General features: G+C 53.1%; 7 protein-coding genes across 7 annotated transcripts; 4 read left to right on the top strand and 3 right to left on the bottom strand.

The window, feature by feature from the left end:
- Positions 1-61: 61 nt before the first annotated feature.
- Z517_09765 (uncharacterized protein) lies at positions 62-880 on the top strand (the record flags this gene model as incomplete). The annotated part of the gene is made up of 3 exons (XM_013425673.1): positions 62-194; positions 260-729; positions 785-880. The coding sequence occupies 3 exons, from the start codon at positions 62-64 to the stop codon at positions 878-880; spliced, it is 699 nt and encodes a 232-aa protein (XP_013281127.1).
- Positions 881-1014: 134 nt separating this feature from the next.
- Positions 1015-2034, bottom strand: Z517_09764 (uncharacterized protein; the record flags this gene model as incomplete). Its single annotated transcript, XM_013425672.1, has 1 exon — positions 1015-2034. One exon carries the CDS (start codon positions 2032-2034, stop codon positions 1015-1017), a length of 1020 nt encoding a protein of 339 aa, XP_013281126.1.
- A 1327-nt stretch (positions 2035-3361) lies between these two features.
- Z517_09763 (uncharacterized protein) lies at positions 3362-4920 on the bottom strand (the record flags this gene model as incomplete). The annotated part of the gene is made up of 2 exons (XM_013425671.1): positions 3362-4582; positions 4633-4920. The coding sequence occupies 2 exons, from the start codon at positions 4918-4920 to the stop codon at positions 3362-3364; spliced, it is 1509 nt and encodes a 502-aa protein (XP_013281125.1).
- A 729-nt stretch (positions 4921-5649) lies between these two features.
- On the bottom strand, positions 5650-6895 carry Z517_09762 (uncharacterized protein; the record flags this gene model as incomplete). The annotated part of the gene is made up of 4 exons (XM_013425670.1): positions 5650-5807; positions 5857-6231; positions 6286-6624; positions 6676-6895. 4 exons carry the CDS (start codon positions 6893-6895, stop codon positions 5650-5652), a joined length of 1092 nt encoding a protein of 363 aa, XP_013281124.1.
- A 1662-nt stretch (positions 6896-8557) lies between these two features.
- Z517_09761 (uncharacterized protein) lies at positions 8558-10310 on the top strand (the record flags this gene model as incomplete). The annotated part of the gene is made up of 5 exons (XM_013425669.1): positions 8558-8786; positions 8849-9183; positions 9244-9324; positions 9379-9980; positions 10076-10310. The coding sequence occupies 5 exons, from the start codon at positions 8558-8560 to the stop codon at positions 10308-10310; spliced, it is 1482 nt and encodes a 493-aa protein (XP_013281123.1).
- A 57-nt stretch (positions 10311-10367) lies between these two features.
- Positions 10368-11004, top strand: Z517_09760 (uncharacterized protein; the record flags this gene model as incomplete). Its single annotated transcript, XM_013425668.1, has 2 exons — positions 10368-10801; positions 10887-11004. 2 exons carry the CDS (start codon positions 10368-10370, stop codon positions 11002-11004), a joined length of 552 nt encoding a protein of 183 aa, XP_013281122.1.
- Positions 11005-11469: 465 nt separating this feature from the next.
- On the top strand, positions 11470-13344 carry Z517_09759 (uncharacterized protein; the record flags this gene model as incomplete). The annotated part of the gene is made up of 1 exon (XM_013425667.1): positions 11470-13344. One exon carries the CDS (start codon positions 11470-11472, stop codon positions 13342-13344), a length of 1875 nt encoding a protein of 624 aa, XP_013281121.1.
- Between the last annotated feature and the right edge of the window lie 789 nt (positions 13345-14133).

Here is a 14133-nt window from a genome sequence, read left to right as displayed (position 1 = left end):
AAGTCTCTGCCTCTTCTGTACCTGGTCAATTGGTTGCCTTTTCACAGCAATTGTCTCAAACATGGCCTCGCTATTCCGCTCTGTCGCCCGTCCCTCCACCCTCAGAGCTATTGGAGCTACCCATCCTGCCCGATGCCTGACTACGGCCGATAAAACCTTTATTCGGACGAAGGCAACCCTTCCAGACCTTTCCTGTAAGTGAAGCCTTCGAAAGATCCATCGCATCTACCTCGTCAAGCCAAGCTGACACCTCAACCAGACGACTATGGTGCCCTGGAACCCGCCATCTCCGGCAAGATCATGGAGCTGCACCACAGCAAACACCACCAGACCTACGTGAACTCCTACAATGATGCCGCAGACAAGTACGCTGCCGCCGAAGCAAAGGACGACATTGCTGCGAAAATTGCTCTCCAGCCGCTGATCAACTTCCACGGCGGTGGCCACGTCAATCACTCCTTGTTCTGGGAGAACCTCGCACCCAAGAACTCCGGCGGCGGCGAACCCCCTTCGGGAGAGCTGGCAAAGGTGATTGATACCACATATGGGAGCTTGGAAGAGCTGAAGAAGAAGTTCAATGCAGCTTTGGCCGGCATTCAAGGTTCTGGCTGGGCTTGGCTGGTCAAGGACACCCAGACCGGCAACATCTCGATTCAGACATATGCGAATCAGGATCCGGTCGTCGGCCGATACAAGCCATTGCTGGGCGTTGATGCGTGGGAGCATGCTGTAAGAGGAAACCCATGTCATTCTGCAAGGTCTTGGAGTTGCTAACAATACCCAGTACTATCTCCAGTACCAGAACCGAAAGGCCGAGTACTTCAGCGCCATCTGGGATGTCATCAACTGGAAGGCTGCTGAGAAGAGATTTGCCAGCTAAGCAGGTCACAGAATTGAGATAATGTATAGCACGAGCATGTAATCCAATGAGTCCTACAAGCGACAAGCAATGTGACTTTTCTTTCTGCTTGAGTGCTCAAGGATAGGAGAACAAGGTTTTCTTCTGACAGACTCTCAGCGACTCTCCCAGTGCTTCATGCCTTCCGCGAGTTTCCTGACGAATGCTTTGTCGACGGCGTCCTCTGGATACGCTACGCTCTTGGGATACTTCTGCCATTCGAGCCACGATTCGACTCGAACGGCGCCTTCGACCTCAGGCTCCAGAAGTCCGAGGGCAACGTCAATCGTATCCAGGCCGTGCTTGTAGTAGAAAGCGGTTGCACCACACCTTGCACAGAAATACCGACTCACGTCCGACGATGTCTTGTAGTGACCCAGCCTTGCCCGATCGTCTAGGAGAGAGTCGAGATCTGCTTTCGCAGTGATGAGACTCTTCGGCACCGTGGCCCAACAGGTGATTTCGAATCCAGTCACCGTCCGACAGGACGTGCAGGCATCGAGGCTCGCTTCGAACCTGCCGGTTCCTGCATTGTAGTCGCCGGGAGGCCGTGAGATCTCGAACCCGACATTTTTGCAACGACACTGCGCGACAAGGCGCTGGCTGTCGTCTCGGGCCTCGACTTTGCGCAGCATGAGATCCCCGACCGCGCCATCACTGACAGTCTCGCTGTCCCGTCCTGTCCAGAGCCTATCCATCCCCTCGAGTCCCCCCTGGTTGATCCAGCCCACGGCGCCTCCGTCCCCCTTGACATCCTCGACCCAGAGCTGCACACGGTTCAATTTCCCTTCTAACCCCCCGGGGTCGTCGAATGAGAGCACACCCGTGCCGACCTCCCACTCCGCCGGGCCTCTCCCCCCGTTCTCGTCGACGTTGACCACGCTGGCGCCGCACCGCTTGCAGAACCAGCGCTGGCACGTCGGCGACGATGCGTACTTGACCAGGTTGCCCCCGCTGAGCACGTCGCCCGGAAGCTCCGCGGGGATCACGGCCCAGGTCGCAAACAGCTGGCCCGTCGTGTGGCGGCACGCGGAGCAGTGGCACAGCGCGGATTTCAGAGGGAGCTCCGTCGACGGGATCGCGAGGGAGAAGGATGTGAGGTGGCAGTGACACTCAATTTTGAGCTGGACTTCCATCTCGTTTTTTTTCGGGGTTGACGTGGTCGTTTGGGGTGGAGGGGAATTGGTATTGACGAATTGGTATGTATGTATGCGCGTATGTATGTACTCACACGAGACCGATCGACTCCAAATCCTACGACCACCTCGCTTCATATCACATCTCTATTGATGTCATGTACATGATAATGTATCCCAAGTTCCTTTTTGCATGTCCTCCCCTCTCCTCCCCCTTCCGGGTATTGTACCCCCAAACCTCCCTTTCCCACCAAGGTTGAAATTCTTGGAAAATTTCGTCATTGGTCGTGTGTTTAGCGTATAGCGTATACGTGGGCGTACAGCGTCCGTCGAGGGTTGGAAGGTGGAAAGATGACATACATGTATACCTGGAAGGGCGCACCATGCACGCATGCATGCGTGCGGGGATGACACGGCAAAGGACCACCGGGAGGATGCCATTATTGAGTACCCGACTCGCTGAGTACGAGGTACATAACCACTATTAATCAATCCACCCACCCACCACCCACTCCACCCATGGTGGCTATGGCGCTAAGTCAGCAAGCATGTAAGCAAAGCAAGAGAGGACGAGGCTGGGCCAAAAAAAAAGTGAGGAATTAACGTACCCGTGAACTTTTGTGTGTGTGTGTGTGTGTGTGTGAGGCAACAAGGAGAAGCAGGAATCAGTTACGTAGTTACGCGTTACCTTCTCCTGGGTGGGCGGAGTCGGAGTCAGTTGCTGAATTAATTCGACAGCAGAGACCAAATCAGTTGGTCAGTCAACCAACCCATCCTAACCTTTCGCAGGCGCGAAGTTGTGACCAAGTCGCTGGAGAAATACAATCTCGAGCAATGGTGAATGTCCCTTCTATTATCACAAACCCGCATGTGCCAATGCGGCTCAGTACTCGTACAAATGAATCCCTTCGGCCCCATCTTCCCCTCCCCCCTTCCGATCGTCCTCCCCCAAGAAACCCAACAAAGGAAAAAAAAGGTAACCCAGCACCATCGTCCCCATTACACAGTGTCTCTGTCCCCCCAATGTCGTGCCCCTGTGCCCCACGACACCCTGTTCCTGTGCCCTACTAAGTTGAAGTCGAATTCGAACTCCAATGCGCCAACTCAGTCCGTCGGCGTTGGCTTCGGCGATTCTTGTTGATGAAGTCCGGTGTATCATAAAGAAAAACAACGATAACGAGTGTTCTCTCCCATCTCCCCAAATGTTCAGACCTTGTCGATGGAGAAGCATCACCAAGTAGGCTGATACCACTTTGGCTGGTAAAGCCTCTGGTGTTCAAATAAAGTCTGCATCTGATGCCTGCGAGGTGGTACCTTCGGGTTTCATTCAAAGTCCTGTGTTTTGCTTTTTCCGTGGCCGTGGTGAGTCCGCCGAGTCAGGGTGCGAGCGTTTGGCACCGGCTCCGTGATCATGACTGACCTGGTTCGAAGAAGATTCCCCAACAAGAGGGTGGGAGTTTCCAGTCGACACGGACTCGAAAGTTGCGCCCAGGCTCTGTACTGCTGCAAAGTCCGGGTTCTTGGCGATCTCCTCTCGGGAACCAGCAGAGTCAACGGGCCCCTCGTTGACTGGGCCATGTTTGGCTGCTCTTTCGTTTGCCTTCTTGATTGCCAGAGTTCTTTGTTCCTCTGCCCAATCCCTGCCATTCCTGTAGGCTGTGGCACCTCGTCGAAAACCCTCAGCGTCAGAGTTCATGATCCAGGCGCCGATTTCATTCATGTAATACTCAGGTGGCCCTCCCTGGGTAGAGGAGTGGCTGCGGTGGGTAGTGAACATCCTGAGAACCCCATCACAATAGGTTGAAGTCAGGGTGTAGGCATTGTTGGAGCCCTCGATGTCCCCTTGCCCGTATGAAACGAGGGAATGCATACCTCTCGCTCCCAGTGCACCAGCAAAGCAAGCCTGAAGTTTTGCAACTGCTGGCACGCCTTCTGGGCCTTTGGCTTCCAGGAAGAAATTGGGCACTATCGGAAGGTCCTCCTGTGTTGTAGGGACAATCTCTCGACTGAGCTCATGACGAACCCGTGCATGTAGCTGGTTCGGGATAGTGCCATAGTAGAGGTCCGGGCTTGCTGGTATAGCTAGTTCCCACGACAAAGGTTTGAGGTTCTTCAAGTTGAGTCTCCCGCTGCAGGTCCGGTGACGATCATCAGTTCGGACATATTGCTTGAAGACGGCCTCCACTTGGTTCTCTTTTGTTGCGTCCGCATCTTCTTCTTGGAATTTCAGGAAGTGCTGATCCGTGAAGACATCCGGGGAAAGTGCAGGTCGGGATTTAGACAGGCGGCTTCTGATCGTTTCCCAATTGGCTGGCAGGACCGGCCCCTCTGGACGGTAATCTAGGAACCTTGGGGGATAAACACCACCGTCAATGAGACACTGTTTAAACCTCCTATCGTAAGGCCCGGAAGTTACAGCGCTCTCAGTGGGTATGGAACTGCGGGTAGGAGGATTCGTCGAGCAGGTCTCGTGGTGTTGCTGATAGGGAGTTGGACTTGGACGAGGTTTACGCATGGCACGGTTCGGCTTTGCGGTTGAAAGTGAGGACTGGATCGCGGTCAGCACTGGTATCTCATGCGACATGGATTTGGTCGTACCTGCGTTAAGTCTGTGAGGTCTGGTCCGCCCCCTCTGGCAAATCTCTTGATGTCCTGTAAGACGGCCTTTCTGCAATGGCGAAGAAAATGGGTGGCCGAAGAAGTGGTTTGTTGATCCTCTGACCCAGCTTGAGGATTTGGCGTGCTGAGATTGTCCGAATTGTGATCCGGAAAGCTGGAACTTGAAGCAGCTTCTTCGTTCCTGCGATCCAATCTTCTCAATGCGCGCCTCGTAAGCTTGCGTCTAGACTTTCTGACCCATGTTGCTGGGACGATCGGTTTCGACATGATGTTTTTTATATAACGGAGGCGTAGCGAGGCGAGAAGTAGATAGATGTGTGCGAACTGCCTGATGTCGCGGCAGTTCCCAGAGGAAGAGAGACAGCCTCGCGTTCGTTCTTTGTTGTTTGGCAGCCGGAATTGGAATTTAATGTGTCTGCCGCAACCGGTCTGTCCATCGAAGCCGGACCAGGAACTAACGACCTGTCCATTTTTGGTACCTAAAACAAAGATTCAAGACTGTGTATCACACCTACGTCAGTCGTAGATAAAGAATCTGAAAGGAAGACGGGTCAAGGCGTACCTACGTCGTAGGGAATAGAGACTGGGAGCTCGCTAGCGCGCCTAATTAGGACTAATGTATCCCAAATAGGTATACTACCCGAAACCAACAAAGACAAATCATACCTGCTGGTGACCCCGACTCAAAATACCGTTTCCCGTTTCGCGCAATAGGAGTCTCGAAGGGTTGGGTCACTTTAATTGCCTGTCAGTAAAAATCAGCGCTCCAAAGACACCCCTAGGCAAGGAAACCTGCTGGAGGGAGAACGTGTGGAGGCATGTAGCGGGATACCGAGACATGTTATAGGTTGTTGTATCTACAATTAGACATAGTGACGAGGTTGTTCAGTATTCACCAAGGGGGGAAAGCATACAAGTCATGTTTTTGATTCTTCAAAGCCAGGTGAGATCGGCCAGCTGACATGGGCATAGTCTACGAGTCGCAAGCTGCTGCATCTACTTCTCTAGTATCCCCAACGCTACCCTCCTCGAGGTACTGTTGGGATCAAAGTAGGGTCGTTCGCCCAAACCAACGGCCCTGTTTCCAAAGCGGTCCCCTTCACCACGATAGTCAAAGGTCGCAGAGTGGAACACGCTGCGGTTGTCCCAGATAGCTGGCCCATGGTCAGATGCGCACTTCCAATAGGGACCATGATCACTCACCGATGTCGTTGGAATTCTCCCATTTGAACCGGACCTGAAGGTCGTGGTTCTTGTAGACGAGGTCCAAGAACCATTCCAGGAGATTCTTGCTCTCCTGCTCGGTCAAGCCATTGATGTGGCGGACGTGGCCGCCCACGGGGAAAATGCTCTTCCATCCGGTCACCGGGTTGGTTCGAACCACGGGATGGACGGCCTTTAGTTCGCCTCCGACATTCTCCGGTGCGCCTCTTTCCTTGGTATAGAGCTGGAAGCCTCCTTTCTCGGCAACTTCGTTGAACGCAGGTTGAGCGAAGGTGGCAGTCAACGTTTCGAGAAATTTCTGATACGGCTCACTGATGCGATCATAGATCTCATATCCCGAAGCCCATAGAGTATCTGGTGCCTTTGTCAGTAATGCTCGCTTTTGTTCGGTCTCAACACGTCACTGACCTCCTCCGGTGCGAGGCAATTGAATCAGTCGAAGGGAGGTGTAATCCGCCGGAACTGGCTCAAATGCGATATCGCTATGCCACTGCGCACTGCTCTGCTTCTTGTGGCTCTGGTCGTATGGTGTCTTCTTATAATACTTCTCATGCTGCACCGAGCTGATGGTGCTGATCTCCGGGTCATCACCTCCCAGCTCCCTCTCTGAGTTTAGGACAGGATGGATATGCAATTTGGAAGTCGCAGGTTTTCCGGTCAGCTCGCCGAGTCGCTGAATGAGCTGCTTCTGGATATCGTTGGTAAGATTGTCCTGCTTCCTGAAGAAGACAACGCCGCGCTCCGAGACTGATATGATAAGTTAAACTTTATCCAGAGATAGGACCAGGATAGGCTTACTTTTGATAGCGAGATCGCGAAGGAGCTGGTCGGCATTGGGAGCATTCAACCACTCGACGAGATTTGCCTCGGGATACTCGGTACCAATAACGGGGGTAAGGTCAACCGATTTCCATTGGTCGAGAGAGCCAGACGATTTCAGAGGCTCCTTTCCGAACACAGTCTTCTGTTTGATGAAGTCCTGTACAGGGGTCTCAACATCGATAGCGGAGGGTGCCATTTTGAAAGTAGATCAATCAGGGCGTCTTATCGTCAGCTTTCCGGTCCTTGCACCAGATCCTTGACACTCGACCCCTGGGTACAGCACAACTTTATAGATTTTTCCGGTTCCAGCATTGTATACCTACGAATGCAGGCACGCTGCTGTTGACGCAGGATGGTGCCATATGTGCATTTCTCGACGCAATATTTGTCCTGTCTGTTTAATTCGCCTTGATAGAGGAAGTTGCGGGGTCACTGGGCTTATCTCTGCGATGAGTGGTCTTTCAGAAAGCCGCTGTGCTCGAGGGAGCTTACACCATCCAAGGGAGGAATTGCGCGAATCGGAAGCATCGTATGTGATTCTGTCGTTGAAAAGTTTTCGGGGGCGCATTTTGACTCACTCGATAGGGTACTTGTTGAAGGACGGGTGCGATCGTGACCATACGATTGAACGCGGCCCACGCTCCGAATGGTGAAGCACGACAGAGGCACGAGAAGCACGTTTCTGCCTCTTGATGACCCCGTTTTGGGGATCAGGGTGATACCACACTATCCCCTATGTGGCTAACATGGCTAAGAGAATTCTTGGCGCCGGCACACGGCACAATTATTTCTAATCTAAACAAGTACCTCGTAGATCCAAGTCTCTACGGCCTTGAGTACTACCAGGGCATTCTGGTGAGTGGCGATGTAGCGATGGACCGATGGTCGGTAGTTCCCTTTGGTTAAATCCTTGATTACTAGTCAGCACAGAAGTCACGTGATCTTTGTCTTGGGATAGACCTTGACTAGCGATATTCTACATAGTGGTGTTATGATGATAAAAAGTGTCCGATAAGTTCCACGTATTAGCGCTAATAAGCATTAAAGTAATTCCTTGATCGAAATTTACTAGGTTGTTCTTCCGTTCAGTCATAGCTGTACGAGGTACAGATCGATACCGAGTGTTTTGATTGTCATTTCATTTCATGGACATTTATTGTCACTTGTCGTCATTACATTCAAACCCATCAAAGCCATTTTAGCCGCGGAGTCTCCTACCTCCCAATCACCCTCCCCCGTAACATCGCCTGGGGCTCTACTTAAGGCTGCAGGCATGGTAAGTTCCAGATAGTCGGCACTCGGGTCTTGACTAAATCCAAGGCTTGTAGAGAGGGCTGAAGTCTGGATGCTCTGTTGTTTTTAGCCTAACTCTCTTCGCTCGACACCTCTACCTCTCAGACGACAGCAATGATGATCAACCTTACATAGCTCTACATGAGCATGTCGACCACAACTGCGAGCAGCACAGGCAGGCTGGCATTTGTCCAATCCGCGGGTGGAAGACGGTCTGCTGTAGCTTGCCAGCGATGCAAAGAGAGAAAAGTGCGGTGCAATGTCACAGTCACGGGCTATCCTTGCACGAATTGCCTTCACGACAGGATAGAATGCGAGGTTCTTCCAAGGAAAAGACGGGTGTATGTCAATCTCCTCCCCCTCCTCCTCTCATCACACAAGGAGTTCTCTATCCCGAAGGCCGTGGACTGAACATCAAGGATCAAGAAAAAGAGCGAACAAGAGCATGCGATCCACGACATCACGGAAAACGGGAAGACGTACCAGATCGCCGTCCCCCCTCGCGCCTCCACCTCCTCCCACAGCAGGCGATCCCTTGGTAGAGAACGTGGATGCTTCTTCTTCCATGCCGTTGAGTTCGGAGCGCCCCAATGTCCGTCTCTCACCCAACCTGGTGCATCGAGACCATCAAATCTTCCACAACGATGACTCCCGAGAGACCCACGTCGTCGAAAACACCGTCTCGAGTCCGTCAGGAAATGACGATGTCGCAGACGAAGGGCGAAATAACGCCTCGCTTGCTGAAGCTTTGGAATCCCACAGCCCGTTCAATCGTCATCGAGCTTTTTATGCCGGTAAGTCAAAGGCAGTCGTAGACCGCGACAGCACAACCGAACTCAGTTGACCATCAGTGCAGGGGATCCGCAGGGCGTTGTCCAATCCGTCATGGCTATCTGTGCCGATCAAGACCCGGAACCGCAAGGGATCAGACCTGTTGTGCACCATCAACGCAACGCGCCGAAGCCGAAGAAGGCGTGGCAGACCAACGACCTCATCTACCTCCAGAGCAAGGGAGTCTTTGACCTACCCTCGGCAGAGGTGTGTGATGCCCTGGTCCAGAAGTACTTTGAGCACGTCCACCCTCTGCTGCCTGTCATTGACGCCGGCCACTTCTTGTCTCAATATGCCCGCAACGGGGCGACAGCCATGAATCTGCTCTTACTGTGGAGTGTTCTCCTTGCTGCTGCAAACGTGAGACCCCATGTGTCCTCACTCATCTCTCTACGCAGCCAATGACTAATTCCGTCCCAGTTTGCCACTCCGGAAGATTTGCAGACGGCGGGTTATCCTTCAAGGAAAGCGATGAAGCGTGCACTATACGCCAGGGCCAAGGTAGGAGGGACCCCCAACAGGGGAGGTGGGAGAGTGCTTACCATCTCGAGACAGGCATTGTACGACAGCGACTACGAGGACGACAAGGTGTGCGTGGTCCAATCCGTGACGCTGCTGGGCTTCTGGTACTCGGATCCCGAAGACCGAAGTGGGCCGTGGCACTGGATGGGCATCGCCATCGGTCTTTGTCAAGTCATGGGACTCTACCGCACGCCGCGGTCGGGCTCACTAAGTCCATATGCCACTCTTCGGTCACGTCTTTTCCGCCGGATCTGGTGGTCGTGCTTCATGAGAGACCGTTGGCTGTGCCTGGGCCTGGGACGCCCGATGCGCATCAACCTCGAGGACTGTCAGGTGCAAATGCCCGAGCCCGACGACATCACCATGGAGCTGGGCGACCTGGACCCGGACGTCGCCGCCAAGTACCTCCCCGCCGCGATGCCAGAGCACGCGGAAATCTGGGTGCGGTTGATCCATCTGAGTGTGGTCCTGGGTAAGATCCTCCGGCAAAACACACGACCGCCTTTCGACCATGATTGCTTTCGGTCGTGCGAGACCGACTTGGAAAACTGCCGGTCATCGGCACGAGGTCTGGACCATCAGAACGAATTTTCCGTGGCGTCCTTGAACGAGTTCCAGTTTGAACTCCTGAGACAGTTTGTGTTCCTTCTCCCCCTATTCCCAAAAGAGTGCTTTTTGCCACCTGCCTGCCCCCCCGGGAAAACAAAACCAACTTTCTCTTTCTCCCTAGAGCGGTCATCATCGTGCTACATCGGTCGAGGATCAATTTCCGAGATCCGCCCGACAGCGTCAAGACACCTGAACAGGTAGAGTCGCTCCGCAAGGCTCGCTCGGCGGCGGTCCGAATCAATCACCTTGTCGAAATGTTGATCGAACAGGACATGGTCCAGTATTTGAGGCCGATGAAGTTGAGTCCCTCCATGAAGATTGCCACTTCTCTCGTTTTAGAAGCACACGCTTGCTGACACACAGCCCTGACGGGCGGGCGGACGCACCGCAGCCTGACGGCCATCATCACGGCCATGCAGATTCATCTCTACGAGTGCCGGTCCAGCCGACCGCTGATCCACAACCTGGCCTGGTCCAAGCTGGAAGTGTGCATGATGGTCGTGTCGGAGCTGCGCGAGACGTACTGGGGCGCCAACTTTGCCTTCAAGCTCTTTGAGGCGGCAAAGGCCATGTTGCAGAAGCGGCCCCATCATCACCATCACCACTACCACAGCGGCGGGGGCAGCAGCGGCCCGGTGGGATCGTCACCAACAACGACCACGACCGCCACGAGACAAAATGCCGTCGCCAATAACAACGACCACGACGATGAGACGGCTTTGAACACGGACGGCTTGCTGGACGAGGGAGACGCGCTGGATTGGTTCAACGACCCATTCCTCTCGGCCGGTCCGTGGCCCATGGACACGTCTGCCTTTGACTTTGGCGAGTCCTACATGAATCCCCTGTGAGTGCCGAGTACACGGGTCGAAAACCTTTGTCCCCCCTTTCCCCGTCTTTTTCTAAGTTGCTGATCCCCTCACTCCTGACAGACACACTGGCATCAGTGATCTTCAGCCCGCCACGGCCTCTGCCGCCACGGCCGCCGACCCTTGGAGCCTCGACGGGTTCCAGCACGTGCTCGACGCATCCTTTGGTATGGACGCTTAGTTGATACAGGCGAGAGATGGGGAGCTAGACAATCATTATCTTTTTAGTGCGTGTATATGTATATATGTGTGTGTGTGTATATGAACATATCCGTTTCGGCTATGCCATACCCAACCTCGCCACATCGACATGCAGACAACGCGTAGACCAACGTGCTCTGGACTGTCTGATGTCTGAAGGGAAGTCGGAAATCGTGTACATTCATACCTAGGTATCACGATATATACCTACCCTGGGCTGGAGTCGATGTATTGATGAATCCCCGCCGCTTTATTGCCACACATCACACTAACCACCATTTCAATCCGGCATACCTTCTCCATCTGATGAGGGCAGCACGCCCGTTGTAGACCTTTGAGGCCCAGGGCGCTCCACCCCGGCTTTCTTCTACTTCTTTTCATTCTTCCAGGTTTGATCATTTGTGCTGCGGATGCCGTGGATCGGAATCAGAGATAAGAGCGAACCATGGCATACTTTCCCAGCGAAAGTCGACCTGACCATATGGTGTTGGACGAGAATGACGGCGACGAGGCACTGACGGACTCTAGATTTGCTGCGGGCTCTCCAGAAATATCCTTCTATTCCGATGCCCACAATCTGCGGGTGTGGAGCAGCAATGGCAACGATGCGCACATGGTGCTTCGGACCTCATCCAACAAGTTGAGACTAACACCTAGCAGGAAGCGGACGGTCGATGAGAAGAAACGCCTGTCTTCGGTTGCACAGTTCAATTCGACGCTTGCCCCTGCAATTAAACTCCTTCCGGATGTGATTGCTACCAAACTTGCTACCAAACGTCCTTCACAGTCCAAAGTCCGTCCGAGCTCATACCATGATGACAATGAACCCAACGACCCAGTCCACGTGGATGAACAGGGCCATCACCGTTTGTGGGCAACGAGCCAAGGGGCTTATTTTGAGGATCCCCTGCACCATATCAATGAGAACTTCAAAATGAACTCCGAGGCGAATGATGGCAACGATGCCCAGGTCGTACGGGGCGAAAACCAAGACGCGACGAGACAACAAACCTGCCAGCTTTCTCCTATTGTTATTGTCGATAATCTCCTCTCTACCTTTAACAGTGACTTCTCGAGCGAGAGATCCCGGAAAGCAATCCGCCGCGACTCTGTCAGGGATCTGTCATCCAGGTCCCGAACACACATGCGACTGCCAACGTATATTTTCAAAGATTACCCTCTCATGCAGGCCTTACAAGTCAATTCACCACAGCGCGATAGAAGGGAAGTTGTGATTGAACTTGTTTATCGGGTTCTATCATGCCATAATCTGAGGAGACTTTTGTCGTGGCCAAAGAATGATCAGAACATGGATCGAATATCATCTCCAATCCCAACTGCTCAATTTCAGCATTGCACTTCACCGTGGCGACGGAGGAGCCCTACGCCTCTTTCCAGGGTCGAAGATGCCTGGGAGAGAGAGTTGCAACAGTCACTGAATTTGCATGTGATGCAATCCAATGAATCAGCAAGGCCAATTGGAAATACAATCACTAGCACCCACGGAGATCGATCTCCCAAGGATATCTCCACATCATCGACTTCCGAGGGTAGAACGTTGACGGCTTCATCAGCTCAGTCAACATCATCGAAGCGTCCTCACCGTCGCTCAGCACGAGGCAATAGCAATCGAGAAGACAGCGACAATCCCTCAGACGATGACGAAGAAGATCAACCACCCAAGAAGGCGCGCACTTCTTCAGAGCGCAGTCCGCCCACAAAGAAGCTACTTGCTTGCCCTTATTGGAAGTATGATCCAGCTCGATACTCCCCTGCCAACACTTCGGAGAAGAGATATCGGGGTTGCTCGAGTGTTTATCTCAGAGACATCGCGAGGCTGAAGCAGCATCTTTACCGCGTTCACAAGATGCCAGACTATCATTGTCAGCGATGTTTAGAGGTCTTTGAAAACGAGCCAAGCCTACAGGAGCATGTTCGGGCCCCGGCAGAACTAGCATGTACATATCAGCAAAACACCTCCTCGGAACTGTTATCTGAGTGGCAATGTGCCCAGCTGAGGAAACGGTGGACTGGCAAGACCACAGAAGAGGCGTGGAAGTGTATATGGTCCATCATTTTCCCACGCCTTGAGCCACCCTCGAGCATACACGCTGAAGACCGTTCCGCATCGATTCAGCCTTCTCAGATGCCTGGGTTTCTGAGCGAGTTTCAGCGGCGCGCCCCATCCATACTGCATGAGATACTTTTGGAAAGGTCCTCTCAAACCGAGTCTGCCGAGGTGACCTCATGGCTGCAGTCGGCTGGTGCACAGTCAATTTTCAGCGCCTCGATTCAAGAGCTCTTTACCCGCCTCCAGTGAGCCGAGAACAGTCAACCTATGCCACAGACACCCCCAATCACTACCACAGCCTACTTCTATCCCGAGCTTCCCGACTTTGGCGACCTGCTAAACTTCGACATATTTGACGAAGCCCCTAATGACCCAAATCCTGGTCCTTCAGAAGCCAGTACTGGCGATTCCGAGGGTCCTCTTGAGCAAAAGCCAGAGAGCATGCAATCGGGTTTGAATCGCAGTCATCCGGTTGATGACAGTTTCTTGCTCGCTTCAAGCCGGTAGACGCACCTGTCAAAATTCATACCCGAGTTAAGACTCCACCACCACTTGATCTTCCTGCACCAGTTCGGCGACCAGTCATTACACCGTCTGTCTGGGAAATCCACCGAACCCGAATACCGCCACGTAACGAAAAGGGCTAAATGATTTGCGATAACGTTGACTGTCAGGGCAAACCTGTACAGAGGTTTCGGAGAGTCTGTGAATAGAACAAACATATGGACATCCACGAAAGACCTTACCAGAGCCAGGAACCGGGATGCGAGTCGCACTTGGGATTCTCCTTTTTAGGCGGGCTTCTGAGACACTAGAGCGAAGTTCATAAGATGCACCTCCCGCCACGTGAGCAAGTCTTGTGCCCTTACCCCCACTGCATCCGAAGTTCAGGAACAGGTGCAACAGGTTTTACGAAGAGGGAAAACCTCGAAGAGCACATTCGACGAAGGCACTCAGAGGAGCTCTAGTACGACCGTTTCAACAGACGTTTCAAGGTCTGTGGATGCTTCCAACAGCAGTGAAAACACATGTGACCCG

This window comes from Fonsecaea pedrosoi, assembly GCF_000835455.1.
Source record: "Fonsecaea pedrosoi CBS 271.37 unplaced genomic scaffold supercont1.6, whole genome shotgun sequence".
In the NCBI taxonomy this organism is placed as follows: domain Eukaryota; kingdom Fungi; phylum Ascomycota; class Eurotiomycetes; order Chaetothyriales; family Herpotrichiellaceae; genus Fonsecaea; species Fonsecaea pedrosoi.
This window is presented reverse-complemented; position numbering and strand designations above follow the sequence as displayed.